Genomic DNA, 16,355 nt, shown 5'->3' on the forward strand with positions numbered 1-16,355 from the left:
CAAGGTTCTGAGACAAGTCCCGGCATAAGCAAACTAACACGTTTCAAATCTATATGCCCAGTTGTGTACAGTCATCATATCGATTAACGGCAATGTCTTAATCCCCATGGTCAAGAATTTTGTAAATCGCGACAACGCGCACGATGATATATCCTTGAATTTTAACCGTAAGGTACACATTCCTAAACTAAAGGTTATGACCTTTTTTTCGACGTGATTTATTGTAGATTTCCCGCAAATGGCATTAGTTACTTGGCCGGAGACCAACCGTGCACAGACATTTATAGTGAAATCGGAAACAGTATAGATCGAGTCGGAGAAATCGGAGTCGAGGAAATAGATCTTGGATAACATTTATTTTTTGATCCTGTCACGTAATTTCAAGAAGCAGAGATAGCTAATCGAGAACTATGTAGGTACTAGGTACTATTTGTCCCTCTTTCTACCACGGACTGCGTATAAAAGCGTAGCATGTTGACAAAGGCTTATACCTACTTTGCAGCATGGTATCAAACTTAAGAGAAGACAGTATACATATTTTTTTCGATGTAATTAATAACGTTGATTGAATTGCAGGTACCGGCACGGTAAAGTCTACAGCGGATGGACCACTTAATAATGTTTGTTTCGCGGTATTTGCGCTAGGCTCCAGCGCTTACCCGAAATTCTGCAATTTCGGAAAGACAGTAGACAAGGTCCTTAACGACCTAGGAGGCGAGAGAATTCATGAGGTTGGTTTGGGAGATGAATTGTATGGCCAAGAACAATCTTTCCGTGACTGGGCTTCGGAAATATTTAAAGTAAGTATATTTTTAAAATGTCAACACCTCTGGCTACCCCTTTGGATGTACAGGCATAATGCCACTTCTTAGATGCACTTGCTGAGGCGAGATTTAAAACTGAAAATGTATACTTTGTCTCACATTTTTTTATGTTTATTTTTTTCCTAGGATGCGTGTGACAGATTCTGTCTGGATGAAAATGATGGAAAGCAAGCTATAGCAGCATTGCCGTTAACTGAAGAAACTGTCAGATTCGGTAAAGCAACTAAAGCCGTTCCGTTGAAACAAGCTTTAGAATTCCACACTAAGAAACAACTAGTAACTTGTGTTGTGAACGAAAACAAATATCTAGGAGACGTCACAGAAGATAAAATGACAATATTTGTTGACATGAAACCCGAAGTAAGTTCGTCATTGGCGGTATTTTGACTAAACATGTAATAATGAATGATATATCCATTTTAAATACGTGTAAGTTATATTATATTGATAAATTTCACAGGCTAAAATAAAATATGATCCTGGTGATCACGTTGGAGTAATACCTTGTAATAGAAAAGATATAGTAGATGCAGTATTAGCACAGTGTAAGGATGTGGATGATAGCGACAAACTCGTGCAACTACAACTTCAGAAAGAACATCTTACGCCTACTAGTAAGTCGTTTTGAAATGTAAATAATAACATAACAATTTTTAGCCAGAGAAGCCTTTCGAAATTCTATAAGAATGAAAGTAAATGACCTTTGATAAACTTTTGAGAAGTTACGAGTAAGTTTAACAGGATAGACTCCTGATTCGAGCACAAATTAAAATAAGAAAACATTAATATTTTAAGTCTTCATATAATAGTTAGCAGCTAATGTCAATTTCTTTCTTATAGGTGTTGTCAAAGTCTGGGAGAACCACGATAAAATACAAGCTGTGACACCCCGTGATATGTTTACTCGATTTCTAGACATCACAACGCCACCATCAACCAAAATTTTGAAATACCTCCTCCAAATTTGCATTGACCAAAAAGAAAAAGATAAACTTAATGAACTAATCACAGTAAGTATTTTTTAAACCATGTATTGCTGGTATTTTTTTCCTATTACTCACTTAAGTGGTGCTGTTTATTTACAGTAAGCAGTACAAAAGCAATGATGTGCAATTTTTTGAAAGAATCTAATACCTTCTTATTTTTCAGCAACCCAATAAATACGACGACTGGCGATACTTTGATTACCCACATCTAGCAGAAGTGCTGGCCATGTTCCCATCGTGTAAACCGAAGGCTGCGTTGCTGGCCGCTCTTTTGCCCCCATTACAGACGAGATACTATTCCGTTTCTTCAACGCCACTTGCACACGGGAATAGTATACATCTAACTGTGTCAGTTGTGGTTTATAAGACCCAAAGTGAGTTATATTATAAGTTTTAGGGTTCAATTTATAGCACAATTTGGTTCATTATTGAGGGCAACTAATTTATTTAATTATTAAGTATGTCCAGCCGATTGGTAGTGCTTTATCAATGATAATAATTTCAGCGATTGTAAGCCAACGTTACGTACTAATAGGTCACCAGACTCCTGATGATTTATATGTTTAGTTTATCCTTAAGTCCTCTTCCACCAATAGTACTTTCAATCATCCCACTAAATATTTATTTTCGACCTAGATTATAAGTTACTAACTATCGTATAATTCGAATGCTTGTACCTATTTCAGAAGGAAAAGGTGTCAAACACTATGGAGTATGTTCAAATTATCTTAAAGATTCGACTAAAGGCCAGGAATTGCTGGTATTCATGAAAAGGTAAGATATTTTTTCAAAAATAACGCCTTCCTACTTCCAACTACAAATAGCTTCACCAACTGCTAGCTCAGGACTTTGCCTTTAAAAAAAAAATAGGTTAAATATTAAAATTTATCGTTCGCAGTGCAAACAGTTTTCACATGCCCGAAGATATAACAGCACCAATTCTACTCGTGGGGCCAGGGTCCGGTATAGCACCTTTCAGAGGCTTCTGGCACCAAAGGAGTGTCCAGAAGAAGAGTCTCACACCAAACATGAAACAGCCAGGACCAATGTGGCTGTTCTTTGGTTGCCGAACTAAAGGAATGGACTTGTATAAAGAAGAGAAACAACAAATGATGCAAGAAGGAATTCTCACCAAGTCTTTACTTGCGCTCTCTAGAGAACCAAATGAAACTAAGGTTTGTAATGTCATTAGCTACTTTTTTCTCTATCCATCAATCCTCAATTACTATCATTATCATTTTTTTTGTTTTTTTTTTGCAGCAACATGTGCAAGATTTATTAGAAAAGGAAGGCGCCAATATAGCACGTATATTACTGCAAGAAGGTGGTCACTTCTACGTATGTGGAGACTGCAAAATGGCAGAAGACGTGCAACAGAGGTTAAAGAACCTTCTCAAAAAATACGCTGACATGACGACAGAGGAAGTAGATGATTACATTCTTGAATTAATGGTAAGTTTTTATACAATTATTTGCCTTGCATAATAACATTAGCAGCAAGAATTTAATGAAGTTTTGCCGTTTCGTTAACACAGGATCAAACTCGAGTATAAATTGCCTGTGAACTTGAATATGTATAGTATGGTCTTCAAAATAAATACCAAATATTGAAAAGAAAGCGGGAACTAAACCTACTCTCTATAATATTTTAATTCCAATTAGCCTTAGACACTCCAGCAAATGCTGCTCAGAAATATAAATAGTTGAAATATGCAAAAATAATATTCCTTATTATTTCAATATTCCTCATTTTCATTTTTTATTTCATTTCAATATATTAATCTGTTTTAAATAAAGCAGTGAAATAACAGCATATATTTAATACTTTTTATTTACTCGTGCATAAACGGAGGATTTTCAGACACTTTGTGAAGGATAATAAAGTCGATGCATACAACCGTAGCTAAAATGTTAATGTATACAGAAATGTTTAAACAACTGCAGAGTATTTAGGTTTTTGTTCGTATCTACGCTGAGAGAATTTATTTCCTATTCAAAAACGGATGCGTTTCAAATAAACGAACGAAAAAGCCCGCAAAGCTTTATGGACTTTCTTCTGGCTAAACAATTTTGAGGTTCAAAACTGTTTCTGCCTATTTTCATTTTCAGTGTTTTCCGTAATACCGGCTCAGACTTGTTGATTAAATAGACACACAATAAGTAAGGCGTTCTTTCTATCGCTGTTAAGTTTATAAATTTTGTAAATACATTAATTTCTATCTGTCATTTCAGGATGCAAATCGTTATCACGAAGACATATTTGGCATTACTTTGCGCACCTCAGAGGTTCACTACGAGTCGGTGGAGAAAGCTTTTCGTCAACGAGTGTCGTCGATAACAGAACACTAAGTTATATTTTGGGTCTGTTTTATCACGTAGTTATACACTTTCTATCCGCCAGATAAGTACCTGATAGCGGTAATGCTACCTGCTAGAAAAGTTCTAGGTAATCTACCAAAATTGAAAAGTGGTGAATCATGCTTTTAAAAATAAGAAAGAAAGAAAGAAAGAAACATTTATTACTTCCGGACACCACAGACACAGACAGACAGGTGCATTACATTTAACACAGGACAGAAACCACACGGAAATCAATAAATACACAGAAAAAAAAACCAAAACAAAAAGAAAAACAAACCAAAATCATAAAAACAATAATAATAAAACTAAGTATTCTAAATGCAACGCACTGACGGTCCGATCATCTGCGGTGGAGTCCGGAATAAAAGGACCTCGCTCAGCATAAATAACAGTATTGCACAGTATTGGGACTGAAAAATCTGAAATGAACCTTTGGAATTACCTGTCTTTATTTTTAAGTTTTTGTTTAAGGATTCTATTAGTGGTATAAATGAGTCCAACAATCGTTATAATACTGTTTGTTTCGAAAATCTGGATTTTAGATTTAGTAGAGATTCCCAGAATTACGATGCAGACGAATGTTGGACTTATACACACATACGTCATATACACACATTCACTCGTAAAAACATTAAATTGGAATGATTTTTTGTTAATGTTGAAGGAGTGCATTATTTATTGTCTGGATTTGATTTAAATAAATTTCACAACGGGATCATTTACTGTCTTACTTAAAAACCTTTACTTCCTAAATTGTTATTTGTTCCTTAAAATAACAAATTGATGAAATTGATTAACTCTACATACCGCGATGGATTGAACCAGGGAGAAATTTGAATACCGCATTTAATGGTGCAAAAATAAATCGGCCCAGTGACCTAGCAGGTAAAACCGTCATGGTAAGAAAAAAAAGAGAATGTAAGTATTCTGCTGGATTAATGATCCAAAACACCAAATGGAAAGACTAAAACACATGACACATGTTTCGTCGTGGTGTGAAACACGCAATAAATATTTAAAAAACATGTAGTGTGCATTTTATTTATTTTCATCATTATCATGGCCCTCGTGAATTTCAAATCCAGTAGTACTATTTAAATTATTACCATCATCAGCTTAGCTCCTCTTTCTGACCACATGGTCATAGATCTCGATCTGCGTATATCTGTCGGAGTGGACACGCTGCTTCATCGTATTCTGGCCAGGGTCCTCGTCGGGGTCCGGGCAAATGATCTTGTGGTCATGACGATTTTGGAACATCAAACCTCGATCTGGATCCATGATTGGCTGTGAAACGTTTGTAAGTTAGAAGATGGAGGATGAAACTGATGTCAGTGTAAGGACAGTAGATGGAATCAAATCAAAAATCTTTATTGCATTCCATGCGGTACTTACGTAGATCTAAATACAATAACTCATCGAAGACCCTGCTAGAACATAGTAAAATTAAAATAACTTCCAGAAAATTGCTAAATAACATACACGCTTACATAAACTCTAGCCTATTTCCCGCCGGGGCAAGAAAATACTATGGAATTCCATTTGCTTAGATCCTGACAAATTTCTCTTGCTTCCTCCACATTCATCAATCGTTTCACGCACGCAGGTTCAGAGTACCTAGATCGTACTAAACAGTTTCTATGAACATCTCCAATTTGGGCAATGTACGTCCTTCTAGGTCTTCCTCTACCAGCCCTACCATCAACCTTCGCATAATGCTTTCGTAATCCTATTATCCTTCATCCGCTCTACGTGTCCAAACCAACTTAACATTTCCTTTCTCAATCTTACATACTATATCGTCGTTTACACCACATGTCTCGTCTAAGTAATACAAGTATACCGACTTAATTAATGGACACAAAAACGTGTCCTTACTATGGTTATAAAGTAGGATGTCCGACTCTGGTGTGATAAGCAACAGGTATAAAGAAATACAACGTGCATTTTTAATGCGAACGACGATAAATTGGAACAACTTGCCGCAGTCTGTGAGCTGTATACTTACCTATCAACAGGTGAGATTGTGATCAAACGTTTACTTATAATAAATAAATTAAACTAAATAAAATAACCCTACTACAGTTTGAGGACATAAAAAAAAATAATGGAACACGTCAGTCACAAATGGTTCTGTAACAAAGAGACAGTCAGAATTCATACGGTAGCAGTTCCTAACAATGCATTTCGTGAAATTTTTCATAGCATGCGAAAAATAGAGCTATTTATTTCAGAACGGCAGAGCACTGTCCAATATTACGATCACAAAATCGGAAAATTTCATTATTTCCTCTCATGATTCTTACTCCTCTGGTAGATTAAGGGGAGGCCTGTGCCCAGTTGGACGAGTTTGTACGGTATTCAATCGGACATATTTTATGCTAACGTTGCACCCTGCTTTTAGTAGCGCTGCACACTCAATTATTATAGTAGGTCAGTGCGAAACGGTCACTCGACGTAAACGATACGTACCTACTCGTCACAGCTAATAAACAGCTAATAAATCTTATTTAACCTAATTCAACGAATCTTTAACTTAACGACTACATTACCTATAACTTAACGGCCTCCGTGATTCAGTGGTTTAGCGTTGTGCTCACAATCCGGAGGTCCCGAGTTCGAATCCCGGTGGGGAAAAATCATTTTGATCCCTAATTTGGTTACAACATTACATAATTATCACCTGATTGTCCAAAAGTAAGAGAATCCGTGCTGTGGAAGGCACTTTAAGCCGTTAATCCCGGTTACTACTTACTGATGTAAATACGTAGTCGTTAAATGAGTCATGTCGGGGGTCTATGGCGGCTTGATAATAACCCTGACACCAGGGTTGGTGGGGTTGGTAATCCACCTCATAGCCCACATGATAGAAGAAGAAGACCTGTAACTACAACTAAACGAGGAGCGCTGAGTTTGGAACCCAGCTTTGGCCTTTACAATGTTTATGTAAGTAGGTATGTGTGATAGAATAGCGAATATATTTTTATAGTTTATTTTCATGGAGTCTGTCTTCAGATTCCAACGAAGCTCAACTAGGACGGAATTTTCATTTCTATTCATAACATGTTACACAATACTGACAATATACTCGTTACACTCTTATATTATACATCCTTTATACTGATATACAGGGTAATAGTGACATCGTATCGAATACTGACGGGAATGATTCAGACCATGATTCTGAGTTCATGTCAAGTGGAATTTTCCGTCGCAATATTCCTGATTTATTTAGTGATTTTTTTAAATTTATTTTCAATTTATAATTTCCACTTCCACTTGATATTAAATCAGAATAATGGGCTGAATCATCCCCCTCAGTATTTGTTACGATGTCACTTACCCCGTACAAGTACATAAAAGTAGCCATACAAGTAGGTAGGGTGTTAGTGACATCGTAACAAATACTGAAAGGGATAATTCAACTCATTATTCTGAATTGATATCAAGTGGATATTTCTGTCCAAAAATTCATGATAATTTGAGTGTTTTTTTAAACTAATTTCAGTTCCATACTTTTGCGACGGAAAATTCTACGCAATATCAACTCAGAATCATGGTTTAAACCATCCCTTAAAGTGTTCGTTACGATGTCATTAACACCCTGTATACATAAATACTGGTATAATGAAATGATCTTCCGGCCCAGTAGTTAATGCCATCTGGGACAAATCTACAGTCACTTCACAAAAAAAATCTAATATAATTATTAATATTATCCAAAGGTGCTCAAGTGAAACTATTGGAAAGTATGTGAAATCAGGTGTACAAGAGGAAAGTTATCGTTAGGTACCTACTCTAAACTTGCCTGAATGCCTGAGATTATGCGACGACAACTATGCAAGTCGACTGGCAAGCTCTGCTTAATGACATTGTTTTGAAATAATCTACAGACTGTTGTGAACAGAAACATAGTGGCGTCTTCTTCTTATCGTGTGGGTTGAATACCAGCCTCATCAACCCTGGTGTCAGGGTTACTATTGAGCCGCCAAAGGCCCCTGACATGGCTCACGTAACGACTACTTACTTACATCAGTAAGTAGTAACCGGGAACAATGGCTTAACGTGCCTTCCGAAGCACGGGTCATCTTACTTTCGGACAATCAGGTGATCAGCCTGTAATGTCCTAACCAAACTAGGGATCACAAAGTGATTTTTGTGATATGTCCCCACCGGGATTCGAACCCGGGGCTTCCGGATCGTGAGTCCAACGCTCAACCACTGGACCACAGAGGCTGTTAATGAGTTATAATTCAATATATTTGATATTCATGATGAGGGACTATCCAGGATAAGTTAAATATTGATGGGACTGTACAGATATGCCTACGTTTAACCTTCAGATATATGCCTCTTTTATCTTTGTTTTGACTATTTATAAATGATCGCCCTTGGTCATCACATCCAGGCACAACATATTCTCTGATCAAAATAAAGAGAAACAATAAAGGTAGCAACATAATTCTAAACATATCTGAGACACTGGGCCCGCGTGATGGTTTAAGGCCCGATGTCCCTATCCATCCATAGGGAAGGCCCGTGCCCCAGCAGTGGGGACGTTAATGGGCTGATGATGATGATGATGATGAGGTATGTATGCCTTTGCCATTACAGATTATATTTTTGAATAATTATATACCCCGAGCAATGAGAAAATTAAAATTATCACGTTTAATCTGAAGAGCGTAATCCATATTTTTATCGGGGAACAAAGCCTGGAACCGTCATTGAAAAAAATCGGGGTTTTGTTCACGGAATAGACGAAAGAGGTTATTCAAAAAGGTGCTTACCAGATTTTCACTTTAAAGTGACAGAGTAGCATTGCATGGAATCAATACAGCTACCTACTTACACAAACAAATATATCGTTGCCTAGGGAAACAATTACATCCTTCACTTTTAGATAGGTACATCGCATCTGTGCCACGAAACTAAAGACATAATACGTTGTGATTTTCATGAAAATGATCTTTCAATCAATCAATCAATCAATAATACTTTATTGCACAACAACATATACAAAGGACATAAACATACGAATAAAACATAAGCACAATAGGCGGCCTTATCGCTAAACAGCAATTTCTGCCAGGCAACCTTAGGGTGAAAGAAGATTATTCATTGGAGCACGGGCTGGTGCAGTAAACATATAATGATACCAACATAACAAAAAAAAAGATCTTTCTTCTCATTTATATCCGAGTGTTGAATAAAGGGATTTTTTATGAGTGAGTCAGACTCACGTAGTTGTGAGGCGAGTTTAGATCAAAGGATTTTGTTAAAAAAGTGTGTTTTTGATGTTTTTGAAAGTTTGGAATAGGGCAAAGTTTTGCGCTGGGATATAATTTGGAATATACTGTGTCCCTACCAGTTATATGAAATTGTCAGTGCATGGTTTCTGTAGGAAAAATGGTTTTAAGAGCGCCGACCACCGATTCCAATGTATTCTAAGTACTTACTTGTATGCAATTAACTATGTAAACCAATAACAATACAATACAAAAACTTTTTATAATTAAGTAGATTCAATTGAGGTTATTTTTGGTAAGTAATTTTTAATTAGGTAATATATCGCCGCTGGCATCGCTAACTGACGTATCTGAATTTTTTGGAGAATCTGATTTACAACTTTTGCCATTGTCAATAAGACACAAATTATTGCCGTTGGTCCCGGTTACTATTTACTGATGTGAGTAATCGTTACATGAGCCATGTCAGGCCTTTAGCCCTTTAGCGGCTCAATCATAACCGTGACACCAGCGTTGATGAGGCTTGATATTCCACCTCACAACCCACACGATAAAGAGACAAATTATTTTAGCAAAAAATTGCAGATACGTCAGTTTGCAAAGTCAGCCACGATTTATGTCTGATGTAAAAATTAACATCATAAATTACTATCATAATTAGTAAGAAATTAAAAGTAATATTTTACTTACTACTTTAACATAATCATTGATAATCTATATACTGCTGCTATCTATGCACTGCTGGCCATAGACCTCCCATCAATCAACCGGAGGGGAAAGGAGCATACTCCACCACACCGTCCCAGTGAACATATTACTTTTTAATTAATTCAGATACTTATTTATTAATCTAAGATCAAAGAAATTAATTTCAATGGCATTTCTCTCAAAGTATAATGAAGGTGAATATTTTTATAGCAAACAATATTCAACGCGCTTTTATCACAAGGATATTAAACAAGATCATACAAATAAGATCGTAGGAACCTACTATACAATATTAAAACAGACAACTTCATATTTTATAGACAGACTTAATTGTTCGATAAGATTCTGTAATTTTCCATAGAGGAATTTACAACAGAGCTCGTTTTATCAGTAACCAAAAAAAAATTCTCTAAATGTCTTTTTTTTTTTTTCTTCTGGCTTCCGCGGCTAGCGATGCGCCAATGACAAATCTTGAGTGATAAATCTAAATGTCTTTTCTCATGTGGGTTGTAAAGTCTAATAACCAATTCTTGATTTCAGAGTTATATCGTAAACATATACATAGTTGCGTTTGGTAATGAAAACCAGGTATACGTTAAGCTGAGAGGTAAGAGAGAGGTCAATAAATAATAAATATTTCGTGTGTGCGTTGACTTCTGATGTGATGTCATTAAAATGTATATATATGTAATCCGTGTCTGTGGTGTCCTAAATAATAAATGATTCTTTCTTTCTTTCAAATAATCTCAACCTATAATAGGGTAGTTTCCAACTAGTGATTCCCTATAAGCTTCTTATAATTACCGACTGATAATGCTGCGGACGGAGTCACCAGTGATACTTGTAGTAACCAAGGTCACTCTCCCTCGGCCACAGAGACCGTCCTTGCCAGGAACGTCCAACAATTGGAGAACTGACGACTTCGAGACTCCCCGCAATCAGCCAATAATGAACTAACTCACCTTATAATTCCTACTGATATTACTCCGGACGGTGCCATGTCGCCAGTGGTAGTAGCCAAGGTCACTGTCTCTCGGCCACAGAGGTCGTCCTTGCCTGAAGAACGGCCTCCAATTCTCCGTAAGCAGCCGGTGAGCGTAGTCTATGTAGCCAGAGATTTCGAAACCACCACGTGTGAAGTGTCGTAAGAAGATTATCGACTGGGGGAGATAATTATAGGATATTTATTTGTTTCGACAATTATCGTAAAGCTACAGCCACAACTGGCCACAAGCGATCAGAAGACAACTTGCAGCCACTTGTGATACGAAGTCCTAAGATTATAAGTAAGTATGTCAATCCCATAAAATCGATCCATCATATTAGAAAGCACATCATCTGTCGGTTTTTACGACATGCTCGGGAAACAAAGCAGTACGCGTCTAATGTCTTTTATTTGCTCCCGGTCCAGCATAGACGAAATAGGCTTGGGCTTTTTCAACTTCTATATTCTACATTTGCGTCAATGATACAACTTTCGGAGTATAAAGCGACTTACTTGAAGTATTCCAACTCTGTTAGCTCTCTCTCGGATCGCCAGCTCTCTGTTGAAGGGGTCCTCAAGGTCAGCGCCCTCGCTCACCAACACGTAAGGTCTGACTGTTGGAAACACCACCTCTTGGATCACTGCTCGCCGTTTGTAGAACTCCTTCTCTGTTAGAGTGTCTCCTCTTGCTCTGGAAAGAATATGATTGATTTTGATTTATTTAAAAGTTTGACGCATTTTAACCTGATCTTGACCAGCGGTTGTTGGTATCAGTCGCTATCATTTCAGAAGTCTTAAACGGATCTGTAATAATATTCTGACATCAAGGTCAGTACGGGCTGTCAGCGCTCTTACAACTGACAGGAGATGGAAAAGCAGATGTTGTTATCGCAACACTACCTCTCTGATTTGAAGAGTTACGGAAGTCGTGGAAGTTTGGTTTAAAAAGCAAAGGAATCAGTCGAATTTTAGTTCTCTAAGCAATACAAATAAGTGGAGCTTTAAGATCTAATAAAGCAAAAATGCAAAGAAATGGAGTACGAATCTGTCACAAACTAAGAAGCTTAGCTCGTCGACGACAGATTGCCTTATTACGCCAACAACGTAGTGCGCAGTTTTACTCTATTATATTCATAGTGTTTGCATGAGTGGTGTCATTGTTGATGCGCATATAATGATAAAAAATATGACTGTTTATATTTTATGAGCTCATAACCGCAGTCTGGATGTCGGCTGCGTAGGCGACCACATAGATGAGCGTAGCCACGAGTTTTCAGAAGAGTTAGGACTTCTGATGAAACGCATAATGCATCACGTTAAAAAGAGGCATAATCTCTCTGTCGGTTTATGCGAGAGAATGCGTAGTCGGCATATTTCGTTTTCACAAATTCGGGAGGCAAGATTTCAAAGTTTTACCTAAAAAGTTCGAGATTTTTTTCGAGGCTGGGACTAGGCGCATGGAAACGTTCAGCATGGAAGGTAAACCTCGTTCATAGAAGCTTTGAAAGGTACCTGTAACCAAGTTCAGCGATAGTCCGAGCAGACTTGATACTCCGCAGATTCCTGAGATCCTCTATTTCAATGAGAGAGTCCAGATAGTCCTCATACGTGTCAAACGGCAGCAACCGCCGATCTGACTCTACACTCGCCGAAGTCTCGTTCTTTTTCTCAGCCATTGCGTTAACTAATTTATTTTACAAGTAATTTTGCTAAAAAGATTAAATATTATAATAAAATATCCATGGATAGTAAATTATTTAATTTTTCGCTAAATTTGTGTCAGATACGATACGTCAGATAGTTTGAAAGTACACAGTGATACAGTGATGTTCAAATAAGGTGATGTTAATGACGTTAAGCGCGTTTCCATGGTGACCGTGAACAATGACTTTTTTAAAGGTAGATAAAATATTATAGTAAGGAGACTGAATTAGGTACTTTTTGTTCTATTGGACACATAGAGCAATACGGACCTTGGAAGAAAACTAGAGGAACTAAGTAAAACTTCGTAAAATAAACTTCTACTGTGATACTGCCATACTGGTCTACACGTCTTATATTAACATACATTGTTTTAAGTTTACGCGGTTAATATCATAATTTAAACACATAATAACGGGTTCTTACTGTATTTGAAGCAGGGATGTGAGACATGGAAGGATGAGAATAGTTGGAGGATGGTATGGGTCATGGATGGAGTGTATCGGGACTCTCATATCCTTGCTTTAAACGCGGTAAGAACCCGTTATTATGTGTTTTAATTTTATATATTAACATACTCACCAAAACAATGAGTAATGTTACAAAATGCACATGTTTTGAATGATGGAGTTTTACTTTCATTGGCAAGTAGGTATATTACTTAAAGAGCTATGGATTCAAAACATTGGCAAAAAGAGCTACAATAAGAAATGAGAAAGTTATGTAATATTTAATAGGAAAGCGCGGGACGATTTATTTCGTATCCTTTTAGCACTGTTCACTTATCAATTCAAAATAGGAATACGAATTTCATATTGTCTTTGTGATTTTGCGACAACATTAAATATGTAAACGGTTCGAGCAACGTCACAAAATCATTCTCTTCACAGACGTGTACAATATTAAATGTTTGTGTTATTGGCATCTGATGGCAGAAATAGGCAGTTGATAGCAGCGTAGACGTAAATTTATGAATATGAAGTATATTACTATTATTAATTTATGGAGATTTGACCTGCTGTGTACAGAAATTCGAATGAAGTTGGTTTTGGTCTTTCATTGAAAAGTTAACTCACGATGACTGATAAAGTTGTTAGGTACCTATGTAAATAACTGTATTTTTTCTAAATTATGTTTTAGTTACTTATGCTGTTTGTTGCTTCTTATTCTGTTTATGTGTGCTATTTGTAAAATGTTAAAAGTTTTTCTCCGGATTCCCATGTTCTGTTCTTTTTTAAATGAAATAAATCAATGAGTATATTTGTATTCTATTTAAGTAATTTGATGTTAGGTATGTTATTTATGTAGGTATCTATCTTAAAAAGTAATACATGTGAAATATTATGTTCGTGTCTCACTTCGCTAGGCCTGCAGAATAACAGCGTGGTGGCCCACGTCGCGGCTTATGTTGAGTAAGGTCCATTTATTGAGGACATCCACCGCCGCCATATGACATTCGACATTCTATTATTTTTTATATTTCTGTATATTAAAATACAGAGCGGAAGCTGCAAAAGAACGCGAGGAATGGAAATTTGTTGTCCGAGCCCTATATCCCAACAGAGGATAATATGACTAGAAGAAGAGATAGTGGCCCCGATTCCTCCTAATTTTATTTTAAGTTATACCCCGTCATTTTCTTATACGCCAAAAAATTTTTAAATAAATAAATAACCCGAGCGAATAAAATAGGCATCTCGCTAGTACCTATGCAACCCGTTTGACGTGTGCTGTCAACTTAACTCTGTCGGGTTATTGGCCATTATAAAAAATCGGAGGGTTTTAAAATTCTTGCCTAAAATTGACGTGTGTTCCTTAAATTTTATGCCTGTCGATTCGGCAGATATCTATAGAAAATGAGAGGTGTAACTTAAAATAAAATTAGATGATGTCTACAGGAATCAGCACCAATATATTCTAATGATTGAAGGCAACAAAGTATGATAATGCCAAAGTCTTTCGTGTAAAATAGTTAAAAGTCGATCACCTGTTTTAAAACAAACTCAAAAGTAGTTTGTTGTTTTAGGTCATTTTTTTTGTGGAACTGAATTTTCTACTTTTTACTTTCCACCACTGCATTTTATTTAGCTCTTACTGGAGAATTTGACCACCAACTATTCTAGTGCAGACGGGCAATAGATTAGCTGAGTCTCGAGAGACTTTTCATGCCAGAAGGGTTCTTAAAAGGCAAGTGATAAATTTTTGCGAGTTTCTAACTCATTAGTGTTAGTTTCGGATAGTGGTGTTTCTAATGTTACTTCTTCGTTCGCTCTTTGTACAATTTTCGTATCTTTTCCTGTCTTACTGTAAATTCTCTTGTTTTCAAACATGTAGAAATATCGGTTTATGATCTAGACGAAATTTTACCTAATCACAGTTTAGGTCATTAGGGGACCTCCGAATTTTGAACTGTCAATGAAAGTTTATTTCTCTTTTCTTTATAATATATTTCCTTATTAATTTGTTGTCTATAAATAAGGTAACCTCAAAATAAAATCTAGTAGTAGATATATGCCAGAATCATGCGGGGTATAAGATCATTTTGTACCTGTATTCTTACAAATAAAAAACTTTGAATTTGAATTTAAACCTGCAAGCTTAGAACAGAAAACTTAAATTCCTAATTATTACTTATTATTGACTTCCATAGGGAAGGCCCGTGCCCCAGCAGTGGCGATTTAAATGGGCTGATGATGATAATGATGATGATTGACTTATTAAAGATTTTCCTCTGTTGGCATTCACTACTTGACCAGACAAATAGGGAGCGTCTCACCTGGCACAACAAAAGGTTCAAAATACACTTCAGTAACTACGCTAGTCAATCGTCACTAAAAAGAAATAATTCACTCGTTCACGCGGTTTTAAAGATGGCGTGAAGCCGCGGAAAGATATGCTTCATTTGTTACAGTAGAGGCGACAGCCTGGAAATCTAAATTCAATACTTGTGTAAACGGAACCGAAACGAAAAAATGTAAGTATAAAATGTGCTGATGTAATCCTTGTTTACCATATATTATTATTTGGCATCCTCGCGTACTGATTTGAGTGGGGTTATTTTCCACTAGGAAGGTTTAGTTGTTCACATATCATAAGTTCACGACTATATGCCAGTTGGGGTAGTCAGAGGTACATCCCTTCGCAAGATGAATTAGATACCCACACCTCACCGAGCTTTCTGTTCAGTTGTTATTTGTTAATATTATTTCATTATTAAAGTTATTTGTTAAGGACATTGCAGGCTGATCACTCGATTGTTCGAAAATAAGATGATCCATGTTTCGAAGGGCACGTTAAGCATTTAATCTCGGTTACTATTTACTTCAGTAAGTATGTAGTCGTTACATGAGCCATAAAAGGGCCTTTTCGTCTCAATAGTACCCCTTAACAGCAGAGTGAAGTTGATCAATGCCATAGAAGATCAAATACATGTTATGTATGACTTTATGACAAAAGTGGCTGTTAGTTGTCATAAATTTATGGACACCCATAAGCAATCATACTTCAGGTGTCAACCGAAGACGATTACATATTTACTTGC

The 16,355-nt window shown here is 36.6% G+C and overlaps 2 protein-coding genes across 2 annotated transcripts in view; one reads left to right on the plus strand and one right to left on the minus strand.

Moving 5' to 3' along the window:
* The window catches only part of LOC126367457 (nitric oxide synthase-like), a 37,519-nt gene extending 32,630 nt beyond the window's left edge, over window positions 1–4,889 (plus strand). Inside the window, exons 14-22 of the mRNA XM_050010968.1 lie at window positions 577–800; window positions 951–1,184; window positions 1,285–1,438; window positions 1,665–1,834; window positions 1,974–2,184; window positions 2,497–2,584; window positions 2,709–2,985; window positions 3,071–3,262; window positions 4,043–4,889. Coding sequence (XP_049866925.1) covers window positions 577–800; window positions 951–1,184; window positions 1,285–1,438; window positions 1,665–1,834; window positions 1,974–2,184; window positions 2,497–2,584; window positions 2,709–2,985; window positions 3,071–3,262; window positions 4,043–4,159 — 1,667 coding nt within the window. The 3' untranslated portion in view covers window positions 4,160–4,889. The remainder of the gene's footprint in view (window positions 1–576; window positions 801–950; window positions 1,185–1,284; window positions 1,439–1,664; window positions 1,835–1,973; window positions 2,185–2,496; window positions 2,585–2,708; window positions 2,986–3,070; window positions 3,263–4,042) is intronic.
* A 235-nt stretch (window positions 4,890–5,124) lies between these two features.
* Window positions 5,125–12,923, minus strand: LOC126367507 (cilia- and flagella-associated protein 299-like). The gene is made up of 4 exons (XM_050011052.1): window positions 12,626–12,923; window positions 11,627–11,804; window positions 11,091–11,288; window positions 5,125–5,458 (listed from the first exon to the last, which is right to left on the minus strand). The coding sequence occupies exons 1-4, from the start codon at window positions 12,787–12,789 to the stop codon at window positions 5,288–5,290; spliced, it is 711 nt and encodes a 236-aa protein (XP_049867009.1). The 5' UTR covers window positions 12,790–12,923; the 3' UTR covers window positions 5,125–5,287.
* Window positions 12,924–16,355: the final 3,432 nt, after the last annotated feature.

This window comes from Pectinophora gossypiella, chromosome 6, assembly GCF_024362695.1.
Source record: "Pectinophora gossypiella chromosome 6, ilPecGoss1.1, whole genome shotgun sequence".
In the NCBI taxonomy this organism is placed as follows: Eukaryota; Metazoa; Arthropoda; class Insecta; order Lepidoptera; family Gelechiidae; genus Pectinophora; species Pectinophora gossypiella.